Source organism: Microtus pennsylvanicus, chromosome X, assembly GCF_037038515.1.
Source record: "Microtus pennsylvanicus isolate mMicPen1 chromosome X, mMicPen1.hap1, whole genome shotgun sequence".
Taxonomy (NCBI): Eukaryota; Metazoa; Chordata; class Mammalia; order Rodentia; family Cricetidae; genus Microtus; species Microtus pennsylvanicus.
The window spans coordinates 44,326,241-44,352,180 of NC_134601.1; the positions used below are offsets into that span (position 1 = coordinate 44,326,241).

A 25,940-nucleotide genomic window follows, 5' to 3' on the forward strand; every position below is an offset into this window, starting at 1 on the left:
CTCACTCTGTAGGAAGGCTATGCCTCTCCCTCTGCTTCTTGAGTGCTGGGATTAAAGACATGCCGCCATTGCCTGGCACCCTTTTATTTGAAGTATCTGAATTTCCATATGGGTTTGTGGGTAGACTCAAGTAAAGCAGGTTTCTTAACCATGATTGTGCCTAAAGCTTCCTCTGGTCATGTAAGATTAAATGCAAAGTCACAGTGCTTACTCAGTTATTGGGGAAAAAAAATGAATACTAACCACAGAGTCAGAGCCAGCCTTAAAGTTCCAGTTCTTATTCTGGTTCAGCTGCATCCTGATTTAAGGCAATCAATATATCCCCAAAGCAACAGGACCAGCTACTTTACCGGGCTTCAGAGGCTGCCTCCCTGCACAGATCAAGTGCTTCCTATGTGTCCCTGCTTTTTCCACTCTGCTGCTATGCTATAGTTCTTAACATAGCAGGTTAACAGGCTTCCCGGGAAGAGCAAAACCCTAGTAATTGGACAAGGAGTAATGTCAGGGCACCTTCAGGTCATTTCCTTGAGTAAGGATATCCTAGCTCCTGGTGTCTAAGTGCCCGAGTTAGTGCCAGAATTTGCTCCTGCTACTTAGACAAGCATCCAGGAAATATTCATTCAGCTGTCAGAAAACCACTTTGTTGCCATCACTAACTTCGCCAACAGGAGGCGTGTGGTGGACGTGTATCTCCTTTTAGTGTCAATTTTGTCGCTTGCATCTAGAGTGGCACTCAATGTGGAAGTGTTTATACTCAGGATTAGTCTTCCCAAGTCTCTTGAAGTTAAGAGGCTCTTACCTAGTAGTTTCAGGCAAGCAGCCCAAGGACAATGGGTGTGCCCAAAATAGTTTCATTTTTTTCTTGCTTAGGGCCTGAAAGGATCCACTTCACCAGGCTGAGTTCCTTGGGAACCCAGAGTGTCCTGCTAAAGAAAGACAGTTTCTGCTGTTAGAGCTTGTCAGGGAGCTTATGGAAAACTATACACATGGGGGCACCACAGAATCATCTGTGACCATTTTAAAAATTCCAATTCCTGAACACCACTTTTGAGCTTCTAGATAAAGTGGTTTGGAAATCTGTTCTATAAGTAATTGAGATACTGCAGTTAACTTGAACCAGTATTTGAGATCCACTAATCTAAGAAACTCTCAGATGAAATATTTCATCAATCTTAATGTCTATGCACAGCCCTTAGAGGCACAGACAGCCAAAAGACTTAGAATCAAAACAAGAGTTTAACTCAGATGGTTGCTCTGTGTAAATCATGCTGATATGGTCAAGAAACTTAAAGGTACCAGGAGGTGGTGGCACATGCCTTTAATCCCAGCACTGGGGAGGGAGGCAGAGGTAAGTTGATCTCTGTGAGTTTGAGGCCAGCCTGGTCTATAAGAACTAGTTCCAGGACCCTAGGACTGTTTGTTACACAGAGAAATCCTGTCTTGAAAAATAAAAAAAAAAGACAAAGGAAGGAAGAAAGAAAGAAAAGAAAAACTTAAAGGCAGTTTAAGAACCTAAGCCAGCCTTTTTTTCCAAAAGGAGCAAGTGCCCTTCCAGGAAGATGATGAGGAATGACCAATGGAGGAAGGTAGCAATGAAGGAAGGCAGCAACTCTGTCCCCTTTGGTGTTTCAAGATAATAAACTACCTTTATAGGCATTTGCTAGTAAACATAGTAGAAATTAAGCCTTGCTTTCTAGAAAGCTGTCTGTACATAACTGGGCCCATGCCATTCCAAGTGAGCTTAGTTCCTTTCCTGGGCTTATCCAGCTATTCTGGACTAAGGATTTTTTCTTGCCTTAGCCTAGCCAGTTGTGCTTAGATCAGCATCTGACCCCGGACTCTCTTAGTAATTGAGGTGACAGTCCTTAACATCACTGACCTTAGCCACAATATATCCTCGTGCTAGCTACAAGCCTCTGAGCAAGCAAGTACAGTCTGAGTCACGGCTGGAAGATTTTCAGTCATAAAAAAGCATACCAACCAGGTCATCAAGTCAACAGACAACAGAACCCAAGCTCTTTTGGTAAAATGCAGAGGCAAGACATTGGGTAGGAGCAACTGACAAGAAAACCAGCTCTTACTGGAATACTAAAGACTGGTATCCAGGCCAGGAAACCAGAAACATACTGGTGATTGTGATGAACCTGAGGCCAGGTGGTCTTGCCAAAGGACTGTAGAGGTGAACTGAACCTTTCTTTGAGAAGCCCACTGAAATGAGTTACATTTTGCTGTCTGGGGGCAGAGCTGCATAGGCCTAACAGGAAAGAACTCAGGAGCTGTCATCTCAAGACTCTCTCATAGCAGGATTCCAGTAAGACCATTAAAGGAGCATCTTCAAACATGGACACTCGCCCAGGACTATTGTACCTTTACTAGACATTTTTAGATTACAGTTGAACAGAGAGCTAGATGTATAAAAAACAACTATTGAAGTCTCCTGCTGGAGAATCACCAAAAACCAAATAGAGTGTTCCACCTGACAGTAAGGCCATCCACCTCAGCACCCTTTAGGACAATAATACCAAAAGAAATTAAATCTTTCAAAATAAATTTATTTAGCAAAAAGAAAAAAACATAATGTAGGCTTGTACACAAAAACTATTAGGGCAGGTCTGGGGAGATGACTCAGTGGTTAAGAGGCTACTCTCCTAGAGGACCCCGGTTTAATTCCCAGCACCCATATGGCAGCTCACAATTGTCTAACTCCAGTTCCAGGGAATCTGACACCCTCATACCAAATACACATAAAATAGTTAAATATTTTTAAAAACCCATGAGGGGGCTGGAGAGACGGCTCAGTGGTTAAGAGCATTGCCTGCTCTTCCAAAGGTCCTGAGTTCAATTCTCGGCAACCACATGGTGGCTCACAACCATCTGTAACGGGGTCTGGTGCCCTCTTCTGGCCTGCAGACATACATACAGACAGAATATTGTATGCATAATAAATAAATAAATAAATAAATAAATAAATAAATAAATAAATAAATAAATAAACCTATGAGGGCTGTGAGATGGCTCAGTAGGCAAAGACAGTAGGCTGTCAAGTCTGATAACCTGAGTTCAATCCTTGGAACCCATATGGTGGAAGGAGAGAATCAACTCCTGCAGGCCATCCTGTGACCTGCACACAAATACCAGAATGCTTATGCACTTTCCACACACAAATAAATAAATAAAAATATTAAAATAAATTAGATTATTCTTTTTGGGAGCAGTCAGTGATGTTGAATATATATTCTCAACATACCCTTGTACTCACTATTGCTTAATTTTATTTTTTTTAAGATTTATTTTGTGGACTGGAGAGATGGCTCAGAGGTTAAGAGCACTGACTGCTCTTCCAGAGGTCCTGAGTTCAAGTCCCAGCAACCATATGGTGGCTCACAACCATCTATGAGATCCGGTGCCCTCTTTCTGACCTTCAGGTGTACATGCAGGCAGAACACTGTATACATAATAAATAAAATCTTTTAAAAAAGATTTATTTTGTGTGCATGACTGTTTCCTGCATGTATGTATGTGTGCCATGTGCATGCAGAGGTAAGAACAGGAGGCTGAATCGCCTGAAACTGGGGTTACAGACAGTTGTGAACCATGATGTGAGTTTGGGGATCAAACCTGCATCCTCTCTAAGAACAGCAAGGACTCTTAATCACTGAGCCATCTCTCCAGCCCTCTGTTGTTGAATTCCTGTTTCTAAGTAATTGCATTATTCTGTAACTGGGTCACGGGGTCTTTGAACATAGGAGATGTATCTTCCTGTTTCCTGTAATACATATTCCATGGCGTCCTTTGCACACTATGTATTTCTTAGCTTGAACCTTGCCTCATCCAAGAAAGGAGAGGGGGGTCACAAATGAAATGTGGGAGAAGAGTAGAATATTTTTGCAAAAGAACTGGAATTGTGAGACAGCCTACTTTTTTTTTTTTTTTTTTTTTTGGTTTTTCGAGACAGGTTGCTCTGTAGCTTTGGAGCCTGTCCTGGAACTAGCTCTTGTAGACCAGGCTGCCTCGAACTCACAGAGATCCGCCTGCCTCTGCCTCCTGACTTCTGGGATTAAAGGCATGCACCACCACCGCCCAGCAAGACCGCCTACTTTTACATTTTAGAAAAGTTGCGGGGGGGGGGGGCTGGAGAGATGGCTCAGTGGTTAAGAGCATTGCCTGTTCTTCCAAAGGTCCTGAGTTCAATTCCCAGCAACCACATGGTGGCTCACAAACATCTGTAAAGAGGTCTGGCGCCCTCTTCTAGACTTCAGGCATACAGACAGAATATTGTATACATAATAAATAAATAAATATTTTAAAAAAAAAGAAAAGTGTGGGGGGGATCTAAGGCGCACACCTAGGGAATGCAGGAAATGTTAAGTCCACATCTCCTTTCAGGACTTCACAGAGCTAAGTGAAGTGGCACACACCTTTTAATCCCAGCACTTGGAGGACAGAAGCAAAAGGATCTTGTATGTTTGAGGCCAGCCTAGTCTACATAGCAAGTTCCAGAATGGCCAGGACTAAATAGGTTCTGTCTCAAAAAAAAAAAAAGAAAGAAAGAAAGAAAGAAAGAAAGAAAGAAAGAAAGAAAGAAAGAAAGAAAGCAAGCCAGAGGTAGTGGTCCATGCCTTGCCTTTGATCCCAGCACATAGGAGGCAAAAATAGGCGGATCTCTGAGTTTGAGGCCAGCCTGGTGTATAGAGTGACTTCCAAGACAACCAGAGCTGAATGGTGAGACTCTATTTTCTTTCTTTATTTATTTTTTCGAGACAAGGTTTCTCTGTAGCTTTGGAGCCTGTCCTGGAACTAGCTCTTGTAGACCAGGCTGGCCTCTAACCCACAGAGATCCTCCTGCCTCTGCCTCCCAAATGCTGGGATTAAAGGTATGCGCCACCACCGCCCGGCGAGACTCTGTCTTAAACAAAAAAGGAAGGAAGGAAGGAAGGAAGGAAGGAAGGAAGGAAGGAAGGAAGGAAAGAAAGAAAGAAAGAAAGAAAGAAAGAAAGAAAGAAAGAAAGAAAGAAAGAAAGAAAGAAAGGGGGCTGGAGAGATGGCTCAGAGGTTAAGAGCATTGCCTGCTCTTCCAAAGGTCCTGAGTTCAATTCCCAGCAACCACATGGTGGCTCACAACCATCTGTAACGGGGTCTGGTGCCCTCTTCTGGCCTGCAGGCATACACACAGACAGAATATTGCATACATAATAAATAAATAAATAAATAAATAAATAAATAAATAAATAAATAAATATTTTTAAATAAGAAAGGAAGGAAGAAAGAAAGAAAGAGACAAACAAAAAAAATACTTATGATTGTCAAAAAAACTCTTCTTGTGGCTAGGAATGTAGCTCAGTGGCAGAGTTCTTTATTACCAGATGCAAGGCCCTAGCTTCTAGCCTCAGCACTCCAAACAACAACAAGAAAGTCTTCCTAGAAGAAAGCAAGACATAAAGGCATGTGATAATCTATACAAAGTTTATTTTGATATCAGTTTGTATGGAAACAAGCAGGTGTCAGCATTATGCAGGCACAGAAAAAAGGGAAAGAAAAAAACTTCAATGCTAATTCTCTTGTATTTACACTATTTGGTTTCAACAAGGACAGGAAGCTTTACTGTTAGCTTCCTGTGGGAACTCCAGTTTCTGCACCTTGCCTTGCTGCCTCTCAGCATCACGATACAAGAGGGATTTCTGAGCCTTCAGTCGGCAAGCCAGGCACATGAAAATTGACTCCACGTTCTGACTTTCTTTGGGGTCCTTGGCTGATGTCTCAAACAAGAGCATGTTGTGGGCATCAGCAAATTTCAGGGCTAAGTTGGAGGGTACCTGGATCTGTTCCCTCAAGTCACACTTGTTACCCACAAGCACCTTTGGGACTAGTGGGGGCACAGCATGCCCATTGCATTCTTGGATCCACATTTTTAAGTTGGTGAAGGAGGTCATCTTGGTGACGTCATAGACAAAGACCACGGCATGCACATTGCGGTAGTAGTGCTCCACCATGCTTTTACGGAAGCGTTCCTGTCCTGCTGTGTCCCACACCTGAACCTGCAACAAAAACCCACATGTGAAGTTGGAAAAGGAAACATGAGGAGATGAGAAAAAGCATAGTCTTAACACATTAGAAAATGAGGTAACAAGTCCTGTTATAGCAATAAGTCCTTGACAGATCAGTTGAATGGACCTATCAAAGCTCAGAGAGCTGTTTTAGAGTTTGTTAAGGTTTTTTTTTTTCCTTGAAATTGATGCATGAAGCCGGGTGGTGGTGGCAAACACCTTTAATCCCATCACTTAGAAGGTAGAGGCAACGTGATCTAAAGAGGGAGTTCCAGAACAGACAAGGCTATACAGACAAACCCTGTCTTGAAAAACAAGAGAGAGAGATCTGAGACAGAGAAAAAGAAATGAAAAAAATAAATTGATGAATGAAAATACAAAGTTGAAAAATATAAAGAATTGTAGTTTAAAAAGAGTACACAGGACTGGAGAGTTGGCCCAGTGGTTAATAACACTTGATGCAGAGGACCCAGATTTGATTCCACGCATTCATAAGTAAACACACAACTGCCTCTAGCTACAGTCCCTGAGGACTGAATGCCCTCTTCTGACCTTGGCTAGTACCAGGCATACACATAATGCACTTTACATATGCACAAAGAAAACACTCATGCACATAAAACAATAAATCTTTTTAAAATTAATAGAAATAGTTCACAAATTGGTCAAGTTTCCTGGAGGACAATGTGAAAATTTTATCAATAATCTTAAAAATGTTCACAACTCTTAAGACTTGTAATCCTATTTCCAGCAATCTATCCTATAGACATTGAAAAGATGTTCTCAAATTGTATGAAAATATCTTGATCACACTGTTATTTTTACTGAAGGAAAAAATGTTCACTATGAGATAAATAGCACACACACACACACACACAGAGAGAGAGAGAGAGAGAGAGAGAGAGAGAGAGAGAGAGAGAGAGACATACACTAAATGTCATATTTGAGCCAATTCACAGCTGCAATTCCAGCACTCAAGGGTAAGGCAAAAGGCTTTCTGTGAGTTCATGTAGCCTAGGCTACATGAAAAAAAAACCCTTGTCTTAAAAGACCAGAGAGAGGATATAACAGTTTACATAAGTGATTCCAAAAATTCTACCAAGGAACTTCTACAACTCATAAACACTTTCAGCAATGTAGCAGGATACAATATTAACTCAAAAAAATTAGTAGCCCTTCTGTGCACAGATGATAAAGGGGCTGGGGAAGAAATCAGAGAATCAATACCATTCAGAATAGCCACAAATAGCATAAAATATCTTGGAGTAACTCTAACCAAACAAGTGGAAGACTTGTATGACAAGAACTTTAAATCGTTTTTTAATATTTATTTATTTATTAGGGATACAATATTCTGTTTGTATATATGCCTGTTAGAAGAGGACACCAGACCTTATTACAGATGGTTGTGAGCCACCATGTGGTTGCTGGGAATCGAACTCTGGTCCTTTGGAAGAGCACGCAATGCTCTTAACCGCTGAGCCATCTCTCCAGCCCCCAGAACTTTAAATCTTTGAAGAAAGAAATTGAAAAAGACACCAGAAAGTGGAAAGATCTCCCATGCTCTTGGGTAGGCAGAATTAACATAGTAAAAATGGCAATCTTATCAAAAGCAATCTACAGATTCAACACAATGCCCATCAAAATTCTTCAAAGACCTCAAAAGAACAGTATTCAACTTCATAGGGAAAAGCAAAAAATCCAGGATAGCCAAAACAATCCTGTACAATAAAAGAACTTCTGGAGGCATCACAATCCCTGACTTCAAACTCTGCTACAGAGCTACAGTACTGAAAACAGCCAGGTATTAGCATAAGAACAGACAGGAGGAACAATGGAACCCAATAGAAGACCTGGATATCAATCCACACATCTTCGAACACCTGATCTTTGACAAGGAAGCAAAAAATATCAAATGGAAAAAAAGAAAGCATATTTAACAAGTGGTGCTGGAATAACTGGATAGCAACATGTAGAAGAATGAAAATAGACCCATATCTATCACCACGCACAAAACTCAAGTCCAAATGGATCGAAGACCTCAACATAAAGCCAGCCACACTGAACCTTATAGAAGAGAAAGTGGGAAGTACACTTGAACGCATTGGCACAGGGAACCACTTCCTAAATATAACCCCAGCAGCACAGACACTGAGAGAAACAATTAATAAATGGGACCTCCTGAAACTGAAAAGCTTCTGTAAAGCAAAGGACATGATCAACAAGACAAAATGACAGCCTACAGAATGGGAAAAGATCTTCACTAACCCCACATCAGACAGAGGTCTAATCTCCAAAATATACAAAGAATTCAAGAAGTTGGACACCAAAAGATCACATAATCCAATAAAAAAATGGAATACAGACATAAACAGAGAATTCTCAACAGAGGAATCTAAAATGGCTGTAAGACACTTAAGGAAATGTTCAACATCCTTAGTCATCAGAGAAATGCAAATCAAAACAACTCTGAGATTTCATCTCACACCTATAAGAATGGCCAAGATCAAAAACACTGATGACAACTTATGCTGGAGAGGTTGTGGGGGTAAAGAGAACACTTCTGCATTGATGGTGGGAATGCAAGCTGGTACAACCTCTTTGGATGTCAGTGTGGCGATTTCTCAGAAAATTAGGAAACAACCTTCCTCAAGACCCAGTAATACCACTTTGGGGTATATATCCAAAAGATGCTCAATCATACCACAAGGACATGTGCTCAACTATATTCATAGCAGCTTTGTTTGTCATAACCAGAACCTGCAAACAACCTAAATGCCCCTCAATCAAAGAATGGATAAAAAAATGTGGTACATTTACACAATGGAGTACTATACGGCAGAAAAAAATAACAATAGCTTGAATTTTGCAGGAAAATGGATGGAGCTAGGAAACATTATTTTGAGTGAGTAACCCAGACACAGAAAGACAATTATGACATGTACTCACTCATAGGTGGTTTTTAAACATAAAGCAAAGAAAGCCAGCCTACAAACCACAATGCCAGAGAACTTAGACAACAAGAGAGACTTACATAGATCTAATCTACATGGGAAGTAGAAAGTAGAAAAAGACAAGATCTCCTGAGTAAATTGGGAGCATGGGGACCTTGGGGGAAGATTGAAGGGGGAAGGGGAGAGGCAGGGAGGGGAGCATAGAAAAATGTAGAACTCAATAAATATCAATAAAACAGAATAAAAATAAAATAAAATAGAAGACCAGAGAGAGAAAATAAGAAAGAGAAATAACATATAATATTTTTCAGGGCTGGTATGTTCAATTTTTAACTGGCCCCAAATGTTTTCTCATATGATATAATCTCAATTTTAAAAAAAATTAAACACGGGCTGGAGAGATGGCTCAGTGGTTAAGAGCATTGCCTGTTCTTCCAAAGGTCCTGAGTTCAATTCCCAGCAACCACAGGTGGCTCACAACCATCTGTAATGAGGTCTGGTGCCCTCTTCTGGCCTTCAGGCATACACACAGACAGAATATTGTATACATAATAAATAAATAAATATTAAAAAAATAAACACAAACGTTTGTAGGAAAATCTAGAATTGTATATACCAGAATATTAATGGCTATTTGAATATAGGTAATATTTATTGTCTTTGTTCTTTTTCCTTGCCCTAATTTTATGGTTTAAAATACATGTTGCTTTGTAGTGTTGTTGTTGTCATTGTTGTTTGAGACAAGGTCTTAACACACACATACACACACACACACACACACACACACACACACACATATATATATATATGGATATGGATAAAATATATATATATATATATCAAGCTGGCCTGAAATTAGTGATCCTTCTGCCTTACCTCACCTTCCTGCGCTCTGGGTTATAGGATGTACCTTCTTACCTAACTTGTATTACACAATTAGAAAAACTAAGATGAGTCAGGCCATATTTGGCTCCATAGCAAGTTGCAGGCCAGCCTGGACTATACAAGAGCCTGCTTTACTGCCATCAGAAAAGCAAAACTAGTGTTAAAAGTCTCACCAATGCCGGGTGGTACTGGTATAAACCTTTAGTCCCAGCCAGGGAAGACAGAGAAACCCTGCCTAGAAAAACAAAACCAAACCGGACAAACAAACAAAATACCTTGCCATCTAGTTTATTTGTCTGTTTAAATGAGATCTAATTATATAGCCAAGGCTGACTTCAAATTCATGATCCACCTGTCTCATTCACCCTGGTGGTGCTAGAATTACATAAAATTACATGCTTGAGCCACCATGCCTGCTTTTCAATTTATTTTTAAATTTACGTCTTTGTTATGTAAAAGTTAATTTAATTCACTCTATTTTTCTTCTGCATCTTGGCTTTTGGGATAAAGGCCAAATTATGAAGAGAAAAATCTGGTATCAGTAACATATGCACAGACATAATTCCCAGGGGAACACTCTGGAAGTCAACATATATCCAAGCCCAGTTTTATTTTCTGTGATATATTCAGGGTCTGGGACAAGAGATATTCATGCTCAGAATGCTGATCTCAAGAGCCTATAAAATTCTCAGTTATAAAGCCAAATTTTGTTATGGCCTCTTGCTTGACTACTTTGACTCTTCAAATGAAGTCTCTACTCTTTATTTGGAACTAGCCGTCTGTGAGTATAATCTGTGGAATATAGTTGAATCTCTTTACGGAGTGAAGATCTTCTAAGACCACAATTCCGGACATCAGTTTCCATTGTCCTGGCTCTGCTTCATTAACCTCTAGGATCTTTTAGTGGAGCTCACTTCTCGCCTGGTCTGGCTTCAGTCTTTCTATCTCAGTCTTCTAGTGTTGGGGTTGCGGAATATTTACCATCAGCCTCAGCTTCCATTTGGATTATCATGAACCCTGGTCAGGCTCTCCTCTCTCTGTTTCTGGACTACAACAGTCATTTGGTTCCTGAATGTCTCCACTTCATTGCTCCCTAAATGCTGCTGTCACACTAGCTACCTCCATCCCCTGCTTGGACCTGTATGTCATCTTCCTTTTTAGGAAATTATGGTGGCCTTACACTGCATGTGTTGTCAAATGGAAATAGTTCAGTCTGCCTTAATTTGACCTATTCCTACCTAGGTTCAAGATGCTTGGCCACATCTTTCTCTGTGACTGTACCCACTAATCCATCCTTCCACAGTAGATCCTGATCCCAATCTCACCCATTCTTGAAGACTCAACTTGTGCTTCTACCTTCATTCTCAAATCTTGCTTTAGGGGAGGAGGGCTTTTTTTTTTTTTTGAGGCAGGGTTTCTCAATTTAATTCTGGCTGTCCTGGAACTGCCTCTGTAGACCAGGCTGACCTTGAACTCACAGAGATCCACCTGCCTCTGCATCCCAAATGCCGGCATTAAAGGCATGAGTCGCAATGCTTGGTTCAAATCTTCATTTTTTTCATTTGCAAGATATATTATTTTATTATTTCTATTTTATATGTATGGATGTTTTGCCTGCATTTGTGCCTATGCAACACATGCATGCAGTCCCTAAAGAGACCAGAAGAGAAAAACAGATCCCCCTGGAACTGGAATTACAGGTGGTCCAAACACCTCCCACATTCCCACCTGTATTCCTGCAGGTATTTCCAGATGAAAATGGAACCAGACCTCCAGAAGAGCAGCCAGCCAATGCTCTTAAGTACCCCAGTCCCCCCATCTGCAAATCTCTTATAACTTCTCTCCAATTCTCTTTTCTTAGGAATTCTGATTGCCTTGGGGTCTACATCATTCCATTTAGAATACATGTGTGTCTTCTTTAATCTGTCAGTGCTGCTGGTCTCTCGCTGACTAAACTGTAGGCAGTCTTTTTCAGCTTTGAGGTGGTGATGATGAACAGCAGTATTGGCCTGAGCCCCTAGAACTACCAGCAGTAGGACAGCTCAGGTATCTGCCGGACCATTTCAGAGAAAACATCCCACTTTGGTTATACACAGAAGCAAAAAGCCTCTGTAAGCAGAGACCAAAAAAAAATGATTTTATTTCCTCTTCCTCTCTGGTGCTCTGAGCAGGAAGGAAGAGAGGCAGATGGGGAGAGGGATGGAGGTCAGGGGGAAGAAAACAGGCCTAGTACAGGAATATCGTTTCCACTTGGCTCCCGCTCTCCACTTCCCACCCCCACTCTCCAGTAGTCTTAACTCTCGCCTCTGAGTGAAGCTGAATCCCTGTCGGCCCTCAGGCATGTGGCAGATGCTTTAACACCATGAGCTCAGGATTCTAAAAATACCTGCAGGAACACGGGTGGGAATGTGTGAGGTGTTTGAACTGAGTAAGGTTGGCTGTTTGGCTTTTCCTTGGCTTCCTAATTGTGTACAACCACCCAAGTTGCCAGAACTGTAGGGAGATCCCCTCTGCTGGAGTTCTCCTCTGCCTTCCTGAAGCTACAAAGAAAGCCTTGAAGCTTTCATGTAGACGTTTGGGAGTTCAGGGGCAGTTACTGTTCTAATTCCAGTTCTATATAAACCGCATCCAAAGTTTTTGCACCCCTGCCTGTGATGAGACATAAGCCCGGAAGCAGGCTATTCCCAGCAGAAAACAGAAGAACTAGCAGGTATGGCCTCAAAACCTCTAAAAGGGAAGTACATCAGTCAGGCTCACTGGATGCATTGAACGGGTTCTGTGTCTGGGGATGCAGTTTTCCTGTCCTCAGCATCCTTACTGTCCTTTCATCCTTGCTAGGGAATGAAAGAAGATACTTCCCCTTCTCTTTTTTCTTCCTTCCTTCCTTCCTTCCTTCCTTTCTTTCTTTCTTTCTTTCTTTCTTTCTTTCTTTTTCTTTTGGTTTTTCAAGACAGGATTTCTCTGTAGCTTTGGAGCCTATCCTGGAACTAGCTCTTGTAGACCAGGCTGGCCTTGAACCCACCGAGATCCACCTGCCTCTGCCTCCCGAGGGCTGGGATTAAAGGCATGCGCCACCACCGCCCGGCCCCCCTCCTCTTTCTTTTCTTCCCAGTGGATATGGTTGAGGACTACTCCTTAGCTACTCATGCCTGGGATGCTCATCACTCTCAGAGAGCCAGTACGGTACAGTGGAGTCAAACCAACTGGAATACAAATCTCTCCCCAAATCTCCTGCTAGTTGTGTGTCCTTCTCTACTTCAGCATCCTCATTTGGAATGTCTTGGTGACATTTCTTGGACATGCATGGCCTGCCTAATACAGATTCCAGAATTCCCCAGATGCCCACATTTGGAAGATCAAATGCCCTTTGTAAAACAGTGTACTGTTTACATATTACCCTGCACACACCTCTTTCTACATTTGTTTGTTTGTTTTTCAAGACAAGGTTTCTCTGTGTAGCAGCTCTGGCTTTCCTAGAACTCATTTTGTAGACCAGGCTGGCCTCGAACTCACTGAGATTCACCTGCCTCTACCTCCTGAGTGCTGGGATTAATGGCATTCACCACCACTCCTGGCCTTTCTACATGTTTTAAAGTATCTCTTCTTATAATATTTGATACGATGCAAGTGATCAAAAATACTTGATCTAATATATTGTTTAGGGAAGAAGAAAAAAGTCTGTATATGTTTAGGTAGATTCATGTGTGCGCATGTGCACACATACATACACGTATACACACACGCACAGGCCAATACTGCTGTTCATCATCACCACCTCAAAGCTGAAAAAGACTGCCTGCAGTTTAGTCAGCGAGAGACCGGCAGCACTGACAGATTAAAGAAGACACACATGTATTCTAAATGGAATGATGTAGACCCAAGGCAATCAGAATTCCTAAGAAAAGAGAATTGGAGAGAAGTTGAGAGAGAGAGAGAGAGAGAGAGAGAGAGAGAGAGAGAGAGAGAGAGAGAGAGAGAGAGAGAGATCTCATCTAGATCACGCTGGCCTGCCTTAAACTTATTTAGCCAAATACAAGATGACCTTATAGTTTTCATTTTCCTGTTTCTATTCCTTGAGTGCTAGGATTTCAGGTATACCTCACTGGGCCAGGATTATGTGTCACTGGGATTGGACTCAGGGCCTCATACTTGCTAGGCCAGCACTATACTAGCAGAGCTATATCTCCAGTCCCTGCTTCTTTCTCTAAACATTTTCTTTTCAGTTAGTTGGACCCCTTGAGTACAGAGGGCCAACTGTATACAGTGAGTACAGCTGGAAAGACAGCACTCTGGCTTCTATTCAGTAGCTGAGTAAATGAAGCCATAATTTCCTCGTCTCTATAGTGGGAAATTGGGCTTCTCTGTGGCTGCTAAGATGATCCAATGAAATGATAAATGAGAAGAAGTTTTTGTAAGATGTGAAGTGCTCAATGAATATTAGTTGTTATCATTGTCTCAGAGAGCACATCAACCTTTAGTACTGTGCCTTGGGTCTACTGGTTCGCATTGTGGAAAGCTTGGCTCTAGAAGCCGAAACAGGGCAAGGGCAGTTAGTGGGAAGAGGCAGGGAGAAAGATGCATTATCTTGCCATGAACAACTTGGATAGGCCCAGATTAATGGGGTGATGGGCAAAGGCTGAGGGGCATGGGGTGGAGAGCTGCCACATCCTGCCTTGAATAAGCTTCAGCAAGTCCTCCATCCCCTACATATACTCTTAGCTGACCTGGGTATTTTTTTTATCTAGTAGACATATCTGGCATCATTTTATAGATGAGCTACAAATGTCTTTTTGTTGAAGGCCAATGGCAGAAGGCAAACGTACAAATAAAAAGAAAGAAAGAAAGAAAGAAAGAAAGAAAGAAAGAAAGAAAGAAAGAAAGAAAGATTTACAACCTTTGGTGGATACTCCCATGGATGACGGGGAAAGTTTAAAAGAAATCTTTTGTTTGTTTGTTTTTTGAGAAAGGGTTTCTGTGTATAGCCCTGGCTGTCCTGGAACTAGCCCTATAGACCAGGCTGGCCTCAAACTCATAGAGATCCACCTGCCTCTGCCTCCTGAGTGCTGGGATTAAAGGTGTGGGCCACTACCACTCAATTAAAAAAATCTTTTTATTAATTAGCTGGACTGTTCCATATGTACCATATGTATCTAAGAAACATGCATACACAAAGATGACACACGATGCAATGAAAAGGACAGAGACAAAGACAGACAGGCACCCACTCACACATGCACCCACACTGGGGAAGGGAAAAAAATTAAAGGGGAAGAGAAGGAGGAGAAGAGGGAGGGAGGGAGAGGAAGAGAAAGGGGAAGGCAACAAGGGACACACACAGCTTAACCATTAAGCTATCTGACAGAAGCTTAGAAGGCCCCACAGAAAACATGACGTCATTCTGACTATAGGCAACTTGTAAGGAACACTGAGCTCAGCCGCCTTGCACTTAGTAATGTAACACAGGAAGGTGTTTTCCCCAGGGATCAGCAGAGGGGGAGAGCCCTGCATCTGGGCCATGCCTGTCTATAGCCATGGCTGAGCCGCTGCTATAGTGCTCAGCGTGTAGGAGGACCCAAGCTAGACAGAAGGGCTACTTTCTGTAAATGTCACCAAGAATGGTTCAGCAATGCCTAAACCCTCCTAGCCCTATTCATTGGTTTCTGATGCTTTTATCCCGAGACAGATGCAAAATGGTTTAGCTAAACCTGTAGGTGACACATACATAATGCATAATTATTAAGTTATAAGAAAAACAGATTCAACGCAATGCCCATCAACGTTATTAAGAAAAGCTCCTCCCTTCCTTTGGGAGTTGGAATATGACTCCATCTTTCCTAGATTGAGCAGGAAAAGCTGCCAGCTTTCCTTTGTTGGGTCCCTCCATGTTGTTCTCACAGATAACCTTCTGGGTTAAATGGACTTAAGACTTATGTACTCTTCTAAGCCTGGCAATGGGAAACCCAGAAAGAGTGGCGGAAAAGGGATTAAGCTTGATCTTGTTTGATCTAAGGTAAGTCGCTTTCCCACTCTGAGTTCCAGTTCCCTGCCTATAAAATGAGGACTTTGGATTTGAGACTTTTTTCCAAGGTCTTTTCTAGCTCTGAACACCTGTAATTCTCATGCCCAAACTGAGACAGTCCAGGTGTGAAAAGCAAACTCCAACCGCTCTCTTGAGTGTCTTGAGTGCAAGAAAAAGAGATTTGTTGCTTGAATTTTATTTTATTTATTTAGTGGTGCTGGGGCTATGAGCCAAAGCCTCACATAGCCTAAACACACATTCTACCAGTGAACTATGCCCCCAAACCTGAAGGAGACAACATGAAGGCTCTTGGATTTTTGGGCCATAGCCTTGGATTCCTTGCCTATACTCAGTAAGACTGGCTGCTTGGTAGCCTAGCATCACTCCCAATGAGGGGGCTTGATGTTACCTTCGAAAGTAGAGCTCAATGTAAAGAACATGGGCTCTGGGTCTCAGTTGAAACACTAGCAGTCGTGAACATTGGTGAAACAGGCCTTTACTTTAAACCCTAGCACTTGGGGAGTCAGAGGCAGACCGATCATTGTGAGTTCAAGGCCACCCTGATCTATAGAGCTAGTTCCAGGACAGCTAGGGAATATTACACAGAGAAACCCAGTCTTGAAAAACCAATAAAATATAAAAAAAGAAGTAAAAAGCCTAGCAATCACAAAAGATTCCTCTGCCTGTGGGCAAGCTACTTCATCTCTCTCAAAATTGGTCTCCTTCTCTGTCAAAGGGGTATGATAAAAATCCCGATTCTAGGCTGGCAAGATGGTTCAGCACTTGGCACCCAGCCTAATGTCCTGACTTTGATTCCTGAAACTCACAAGGTAGAAAGAGAACAGATTCTACGAGTTATCCTCTGACCTTCACATGTGCACTGTGAAATACATGTGACTTCACATGCACACAAACACACACATACGTGTGCATGCACAAATGTTCACACATACTGCATGTAGATCTTTTTTAATCAAAAGTATTTTAAAATCTTAAGTCCTGGGGCTGCCGTATCAAGTAAGACATAAAATGACTAGTTTTGACTTTGTTTAGTCAATAAACAGAAGGTTTTTTGTTTAGCTTAGATTTATTTTTATTATTTGTAGTTACGTGTAGGTGTGTGCACATGAATGAATGTGTCTGCAGAACTCAGAGGCATCGGGTATCTCTAGAGCTGGAATTACAGAGTTCTTGAAAGAGCAATATGTGTTTTTAACCACTGAGCTACCTCTCCAGCCCCAATAACTAGAAATTTTCAATTATTATTCCCTAATTATTGGAGGCATTTCTTTTGAGTTTTATTTTAGGTTTATTGTGTGTGTATGGGTTTTTTTTTGTAGTGAACATGTAGGTGCTCCATTCCCTGAAACTACAGTTATGGATGGTTATGAGTCACTTGCGGGTACTGAGAATTGAACCCAGGTCCCGGAGCATTTGTTATTGCAGAGGGCCTGGGTTCAAGTGCTGGTAACCTCTGAGTTACCTCTTTAGCTGCCATGGGGGGTTTCTTGAGTATGTGTTAACCAGGAAACATTGGATTGTAAAAGGTATGAGGTACAAGAAGACACATCGTGATTGGGGGAAAGAAATAGGGCTTCAAAGGCCAGGCGGTGGTGGCGCACGCCTTTAATCCCAGCACTCGGGAGGCAGAGGCAGGTGGATCTCGGTGGGTTCGAGGCCAGCCTGGTCTACAAGAACTAGTTCCAGGATAGGCTTCAAAGCCACAGAGAAACCTTATCTTGAAAAAGAAAAGAAAAAAAAGAAAGAAAGAAAGAAATGGGACTTCAGACTCCTAAGGATAGCCCTGATACGGAAGATGTGGTTCTGAATATGGCAAATCAGGCAGAGGTTGTCATGTGTGCCACCCCTGAGACACAATCGGGAACAAGCCTGGAAAAGGCCATGCCCTATTCCAGAACTGAGAAAAGCCATTCCCCTGCCTGGGCTTCTACTTTATAATTTGAGAGCCTACTCTTGCTGGCTGAACTCTAGGACTGCCTCAGCTTACCCCACTGTACCTTTGTCTCTCCCCCCGAAAGGGCGACTAGCTAAGACACTCAGTCATCCAGTCATCTTCAAACCAGGTTTTGGCACTTGTTCCTGCAAGCAGTCAAAGCATGAGGCACAATCTACTTCTTTCTTGATCTCCTGCCAGGTGCCATGCTCTGCCGTCTTCCAGACACACTCGTCTCTCATTGGCCTGCTTGGGCCTTCTTGTTTCAACAGCTTACAAGGGAGCAGGTTCAGCATCTCCCAGGTCCCACACTCCCCTGATGGTCCTTGGAGAATTTGTCCTCAGAGGTTCCTTCTTGAACTGTGTTATAAGGCTTTGTCCTCTTGAAAATATCACCTTCCCCCAAAAGCCCATATTAAGCACTTATCTGCACGTGGTGTTGTGCTGATCTCTGTTTCTAGTGAGTCACACTGTCACAGGCTCTGTCCTCTGGGGGAAAAAAAGTCTGGGATATTTGGCAGAGACTCTGAGACACAGTTGGCTAAATAGAGGGGTGACAGTAGAGGAGGAATGGTTAAAAACACTCCCCAAGGCCATTTGGGTAATGACTTCATCCACTATTCACCTCCCACCCCTCATTTCTCCTCCCCCAACCCTCCCCCCTCATCTTCCTTTTCCCCACATACTTTCTTTTTCCCACCACTCAAATTCCAAATGACTTTAGCACCCTCCCCTGACCTGTAAGCCCAGGGAACTCTTTAGCTCCTTGTAACACTTGATTTTAAATAAGCTATAACATTTTTTTTATTTTTTTTTTATTTTTTTTTTTTTGTTTTTCGAGACAGGGTTTCTCTGTGGCTTTGGAGCCTGTCCTGGAACTAGCTCTGTAGACCAGGCAGGTCTCGAACTCACAGAGATCCGCCTGCCTCTGCCTCCCGAGTGCTGGGATTAAAGGCGTGCGCCACCACCGCCCGGCTGTAAGCTATAACATTAATGAATGATTTTGAAGGTGTTTCAAAATGCATCCATTGGTTTATTTCTATTTTGGCAAAAAAAGCAAACAAACCATGTCTTAGACTTTCCAGCTTCTGGTAGGCATATATTAGAGAAACTAGACACCATAAAGAAGCCCTGACTTGTGCGAACATTCAGCACGAGAATCCTTGAAAAAGAAAGCCACAGACACCTGCATTGATTTTAAAAGGGCATGAAGCAATCCCTGTCTCCTCAGAAGTGGAAGAAGCAAAAAAGATCACAAGTTCAAAAGAATGTACTATCTCCCCAACCCAGAGGCTCGCTCTTCCTTATCTCCTACCAGTCTTCCTGAAGTGCAGTCTTGGCTTGTTTTCTGAGGCCATTTTAATCACCAAGAAAGTTTGCACAATTTGGGATGTTTCATCAGCCCCTCCAATTCCCCAGTTCTTCTTTTTCATTTCACTTAGAAGACAGGACAGGACATGTGGCTACTTCAGTCGGTTTTCGCAGCAAGAAGTTTGCCTTCCCTTTGGCCCTACCTGGGGTCTAACTATAGGCAGAAGCAAAGGCCAGCTATGAGTCTAGAGGAATTGGTCTTTAGTATCCCTGGTGCCTTCTTAGAAGATTACCATGACACACAAAGCTGCCCTTGCCATATCCTGCTTCCTGCCACCCTCTCCCTGCACTTGACATATTCCTGTCTTACTGAGTTTCTCCTTTTACTGCACGAAATGAATATATAAAATATTTTGACTTGACCTACTTAATAAACTATGGAGAGAGGGGTCAAGGCACTTCCCCTGGCCCTCAGATAAGTTGTGCTACATTTTCCCAATGGGCCTTTTGAAGACAATGCCGGCAGAATGAGCAAAGGGCACTTTGTTCATTAGGTTCCCCAAAGCAAGCAAAAAAACAAGCATTTGAGAGAGACTCCCTCCAAAGAACAAGTTTGGGGGATGCTGAAGGCTCAGTGGGCGACCGACAATCTTTAAAAGGGCTCATGGCTTTGTCACACAACCATCTCTCCACCCCCATTCCAACTCAGCCCCAATCTTAAAAGTAAACTATAATTTAAAATAAAGCAGTTTTCATGCTCCATAAATTCCTAGCCTTCTTAATGTCACAGGGCTTAGCCAAGATGATTTTTTTTATTGCAGCCTATTGGCACCCAAGAGGTAGAAAAGACCTCAAGATGTATAAAGTGCTTTGGGACCCATCCCACAAGACACCCGAGAAATGTTTCAGGCCTTCTTGTGCTCAGGGATGTCTCTCCCGCTCAGGGTTGAGGACAATTTCAAACCGGCTTTTCCAGGCAGGAGCTGTAAGGCGAGGGGTAAAAATGCAGCCACTCTGTCTTCCCAGGAAAATTGGGTTAGGTGGGGACGGAGCCCCTGAAAGAAGCTAAAAGGGGTGAGGATGCCACCAGGGTCTTGAACTCGGCAGGTGGCGACACAAGCAAAGCTAGACATTTGTTATCACTAGAGCTTTACCTCAGGCAAAACCCCCTCCCATGTCCCTCCCTTCCCGGACCTGACCAGCTGGATCACCTTGATCTTCTCGCCCTCGATTTCCACGGTCTTCTCCCTGAAGTCCACACCGATAGTGGCCTCAGTCTTCTCTGGGAAAGTACCCCCGCAGAAGCGGAAAGTCAGGCAGGTCTTGCCCACGTTGGAGTCCCCAATCACGATGATTTTGAAGATACGAATCTGTACATACTGGTCCATCGATGAGTCGAGCTCCAGGGATGCCAAGCCAGCAGCTGAAGCAGGCTGTAGGCTCCCATGGCCCATGATGGGCTGCGCCATCTCCCCGGGACAGGACCGGGGTCCCAACCCCAGTCGAGGGCTCCACACAAAGAAAGCGGCCACGTTAGTGCGCTCAAGGCGAGAGAGCTTTGTGCGTGTGTGTGCGTGTGTGTGTGTGTGTGTGTGTGTGTGTGTGTGCACGCGCGCGCGCGTGTGCGTGTCTGAAGTGTGTGTCCGCCTGTGTGTGCGTGCGCCGGCAACGTGGGTGTGCGCGCGCGCTTGAAGGGGATGCTCTCACCCTAGGCACCCCTCCTCCTTCCCCAGTGCACCCTCCTAGCAGCTCTAAGGCACAGACACAAAAGCTTGCAAGAGAAGAAATGGAAAACCTGCCCGTCTTAAGCCCCCTCCTTCTGCCGGTGTGTGAGCTCCAAGACTGCAGGCTCAGGCTGTGCCGCGCCTTCGCCTAGACCCTCCCCTGTCTGGACCCCAGGGACACATGAGGGAGAAAGCCTAAGCAAAACGGGGAAGGGCTGAGGAGGGTGACACACGCCACCCCAGAATAGCCTTGCCTTCTTGCCCCTAGTTCCGTGGTGGGGTTCAGGCTTCCAACCCCCACTTAACTTAGAGCGAATGGGGTGAGTGGACAGCTAGGGAGGACAAAGAGAGTTGTACCCTAAGGCATCACTGGAGAGCTTCGGGTGCGGTGCAGCACTAGGAGGTGGGGAATCTGAGGTACCTCTTTCAGCTCCACAGCAGCTGACAGCTGTGCCGCCGTGGTTTCCTGCCTTCCGCAAGTCTTAGGATAAAGAGGTGTTCGGTCTGATTGAGGGAGCAGGTGCACTTTGGGGCCTAAGGAATTGGGGAGGGCGCTGACAGGACACCAGTACACTCAGTGGCTTATGGAGGGCACTCATGCAGCTGAAAGGAGGCAGACACGGGGCACGGGTGTGAGTGTGTAGGGAGTGTTACAGTTTCTGTCAAAGACTTGCCAGATGTAGGGGGCGCGTACCAGGCGCCAACCTCCCCTCATCACACCACGAGCACCCACCCTCTGAATGTTCAAGAGGGCGGCTCCCATTGGCTGCTACAGTCGGTTGTGTTTGGCTGGCCAATGGGGAAGACCCGCCGCGGGAGAGGGCCATACAGAGGGCAGGAGAGGGGGGAAACTAATGGGGACAGCTCCAGCAAAGGGGGACTTTGTTTCTGTAGCTAACCATTCCAGGTCGAGATGAGGGCACTTAGGACATGACATAAACCCCACAATTCCTGACACCCTGAGCCTTCATAGAGTCATAAGTTGTTCCAGAATGGCGGAGTTTCAAAGGGAATTGAGAATCCCAAGGAGGGTTCACCCACCCCCTGAAAGTGAATGTAGAACAGAGTGGTTGGGTCTAATTTGCCAGAAGCCTAGATTAAGCTTGGAAGACGATAAATGAATACAACTTTTTTACGATGTCAGAGGGCAGCTTCCCAAGGCTTACGAACCATCACACAGCTTGATCACGACCCATATTCCTTCTCCCAAAAGTGACTTTCAGGTTCAGAATTTGTCTGAAATCAACTTAGGTACAATTTGCATATAATAAAGAGCACCCATTTTGTTTGTTTTAGAAATTTTCTCATCTCCCTCATATTTCATAGACTAAGGTAGTACTAACATATGCCATTAGCATCCACATGTGAGATATTGCGAATGTCATCAAAGTCATGGGTTCCAGCCGCACACATGAGCTGCCATTTTTTTTTTTTTTTGGTTTTTTTGTTTTTCGAGACAGGGTTTCTCTGTGGTTTTGGAGCCTGTCCTGGAACTAGCTCTGTAGACCAGGCTGGTCTCGAACTCACAGAGATCCGCCTGCCTCTGCCTTCCGAGTGCTGGGATTAAAGGTGTGCGCCACCATCGCCTGGCTGAGTTGACATTTTGTATATGAAACTGATCTACAAGGAAGAGTCAATGTGATTAAATCCATTTTCACTAAGGAAAAAAAACAATTCAGTACCTCAGTGATGTGCGTGTAAGCATATTGGAATGTGAATGCTTAGCCAAGTTCAAGTTATTCAAAACACAGCATTCTACTTAACTTTATTCTTGAGTTAGGACATGTATTTATAGTCCTTTATCATACATGTGGGTCACCCATTTCTAAAGCCCTTGATTATACTAGTCAACAATGAAACCATCCAGAGAAGGAGTTACTTAATCCAAGACCATCCTTATGTATGCCAACAATCATCATGTTTTTTAATTGACTATTTTCTACATAATAGAAATTATTATTATTATTATTTGATTATTTCTTGTTGAAAAAAAAGCCCTGATGCCTCAAGTGATCCATACCCTTAGAAGAGTAGCTGTAATGATAAGATAGGAGGGCTAGCCCAGTTGATACGGTGCTTGTCCCAGGGAGGAAGAGGCAAGATAATCAGAGGTTTAAGGTTATCCTTAGCTACATAGTGAATTTGAAGTCAGATTGGGCAATAGGAGACACTCTCCAAAAAAAGCAAGGGGAAATAACTATTGATGCCACATCCTTTACATTCAGTGGAAAGCGGTTCTGCCAGTTTATGGGTAAAATTTATGCTATCTTATCTCAAGATAAAAAAATTATCTACTTAAATTATTCACATGCTTCTGTCAAAAAAAATTATTGGGGACTGGAGAGATGGCTCAGTGGTTAAGAGCACTGGCTGCTCTTCCAGAGGACCCAGGTTCAATTCCCAGCACCCACATGGCAGTTCACAATTGGCTATAACTCCCATTCCAGGGGATCCAACACCCTTACACAGACATATATGCAGGCAAAACACCAATGCACATAAAATAAAAATAAATAAATCTTTAAAAATTGTCACCGGGTCTACTTTTGTAAGTTTAAAATTTGATTTCTAGAAATATGATTTTTCACTATAGGTTTTTAATCCTAGGGAAGTATTTGTTACTATATACTTTTGGAATGAGTTTGGTGAGTACATTGCTAGGGTAAAAAGGGTATAGTTTTTCAGCAAAAGTACAAGAGAAATGCCTCATTGTACCTATCACAAAAATGTGTATTTTACACTGATTTTTTGTTTTAATTATGCATGCATTATCAAATTGTTTTAAATATATTCAGTTGTTTCATAATTGCATCTGACTATCAAAATTTTGATAGTATTTTCCAAAGCTGTCTTTATCAGCAGCCATAATTGACTTTGTATTAAATGAATGCATGTTTGTTATTAACCCCTTTATTATTAACCTGATGTTGCTAAGAGATTGGATCTCACTGTGTTATTCCAAGTTGACTCCCAAACTCCTGGGGTCAAGTGCTCCTCTTGCCCCAGTTCCTCAGTATACTATGGGTTTCTAGAAATAACAAGGAACAATAGCTAAGTATTTAAAATATAAAATGTATTTATTTTTTCTGGAATTGATATTTTCAATATTTATCCCCCAAAGCATATCTAGATTTTAAAAAAATTGTCACTCATGAGGGCTGGGAAGACAGGTCTGCGCTTAAGAGGACTTGTTCTTGCAGATGACTGGGGTTCGGTTCTCAGCACCTACATGGCCAGCTGTCCATAACTCTAGTTCCAGGGGATATGACGTCATCTTCTGACCTCTGAGGGCACTAGGTGTGCACATGGTGCACAGACTTGCATGCAAGGAAAACAGTTATACATACAAAATAGAATAAATCTTTTTTTTTCCAGACAGGTTTCTTTGTGTAGCCCTGGCTATTCTAGAACTAGTTCTGTAGACCAGACTGGCCTTGAAGTCACTAAGATCTGCCTGTCTCTGCCTCTTGAGTGCTGGGATTAAAGGATTACACCACCTCTGACAAAATAAAACAAATCTTAAACACGGCGGTGGTGGTGCCTACAACTCACAGAAATCTGCCTGCATCTGCCCCCTCCTCCCCCCCAGTGCTGAGATTAAAGGCATGTGCCATCACATTCTGCTTGGTTTTTTTTGTTTGTTTTCTTTTCTTTTTTTTTTAAATTGAGACAGGGTCTTTTGTAGCTCAGGCTTTCCCCCCAACTCCAGAATGAACTGCAACACCACTCCTGGCTTCATTACCTGCAATTTTAAACATTGATCTAATCTGCCGAATGGATAATGACATTTTGGGTGTTTTCATGCAACGAATCCTGCTCCCTGGGTTAAACTTCCTAAAATATGCCTTTGCAATTGCATCCCCTATCCACTTTCACCAAAAAAAAAAAAGACTCTCATCACTTGCAAATACTAAGGCCCAATTCATTTGACAGTTCAAGTTTGGTTCCATCACACTTACAGTCCTTATCGCCACTTCCTGACACAGTATGTCTTCTGTCATTGTTTCCTGAAAATGAACTCTATTTCTGGAAATTTTATTTTGTTATTGCTGTTTAAAACCTTAGAGGGTTTTTGTGTGGTGCTTCAACTGAGCAGAGGACCTTGTAGTGTTAGTCACTCTGCCTCTGAACTATACTCCCAGCCCCAGGGTGTTGTTTTGAAACAGTCTATGTTGCTCAGGTTGGTCTAGAATTCATAATGAGGTTCCATGTGCTGAGGAATTATAGGCTTGCATTCCTAAATCCAACTGTCTCTAGACCAGTTGAGGCAATTGGGTAACTTGTCCAAGTAGCAGAGGTCCTAGGTCCCTGTGGAGTTCAGGTCAACATGCTTAAACCCTAAAAATACTACTTTTGGTCTCAATGTGTTCACTCTCGGAAAATACTATTCTTTCTCCTCCACTATTAGATTACTGATCATCCTTCTAGACATAGCTCAAATAACACATCCACATTAGGTTGTCCCCTTGGGATTCCATCCTAATCCTCTTGAATTGACTCTGTGCTAAGTATCATTTAAATGACCAATAGATCCCATTTTCCCCTACTTTTTTTTTGTTGTTTTTTTTGTTTTTTTGTTTTTCGAGACAGGGTTTCTCTGTGGTTTTGGAGCCTGTCCTGGAACTAGCTCTTGTACACCAGGCTGGTCTCGAACTCCCAGAGATCCGCCTGCCTCTGCCTCCCAAGTGCTGGGATTAAAGGCGTGCGCCACCACCGCCCGGCCCCCATACTTTTCATATCCATAAAAGCCTCTTATATAGAACTGGTCAATAGCGAGGGACAGGGTCTCCTCACCAAGAGGCCTTGACTGGCCTAGTATAAACTACCTTAGCTTCAAACTTACTTGTTATCGGCCTCTGCCTCCCCAGTGGGAGGACCGGCGATATACCACGACACACAGCTTCATTAGACACTTTTTTGTTTTGTTTTTCCAGCCCATCCTGGAACTAGATCTTGTAGACCAGGCTGGCCTTGACCCCACAAAGAACTGCCTGCCTCTGTCTCTAAGTGCTGGAATTAAAGGCGTGCGCCACCACCACCCGGCTTCAT

General features: G+C 43.0%; 1 protein-coding gene across 2 annotated transcripts; it reads right to left on the bottom strand.

Annotated features, from left to right (window-relative positions):
• Positions 1–5,451: 5,451 nt before the first annotated feature.
• Positions 5,452–20,943, bottom strand: Rab33a (RAB33A, member RAS oncogene family). Of its 2 annotated transcripts, none has more exons than XM_075957189.1 (2): positions 20,379–20,921; positions 5,452–6,035 (listed from the first exon to the last, which is right to left on the bottom strand). In XM_075957189.1, exons 1-2 carry the CDS (start codon positions 20,634–20,636, stop codon positions 5,580–5,582), a joined length of 714 nt encoding a protein of 237 aa, XP_075813304.1. In that variant the 5' UTR covers positions 20,637–20,921; the 3' UTR covers positions 5,452–5,579. The 2 variants fall into 2 exon arrangements, with proteins under 2 accessions (XP_075813304.1, XP_075813305.1); XM_075957190.1 differs by having other exon boundaries at positions 5,785–6,035; positions 20,362–20,943.
• Positions 20,944–25,940: the final 4,997 nt, after the last annotated feature.

Coding starts and splice junctions, on each gene's coding strand:
- Rab33a (XM_075957189.1), bottom strand. CDS start 20,636: ATGGCGCAGCCCATCATGGGCCATGGGAGCCTACAGCCTGCTTCAGCT. Junction 6,036..20,378: donor TCGAGGGCGAGAAGATCAAG/GTGATCCAGCTG, acceptor TTTTTGTTGCAG/GTTCAGGTGTGGGACACAGC.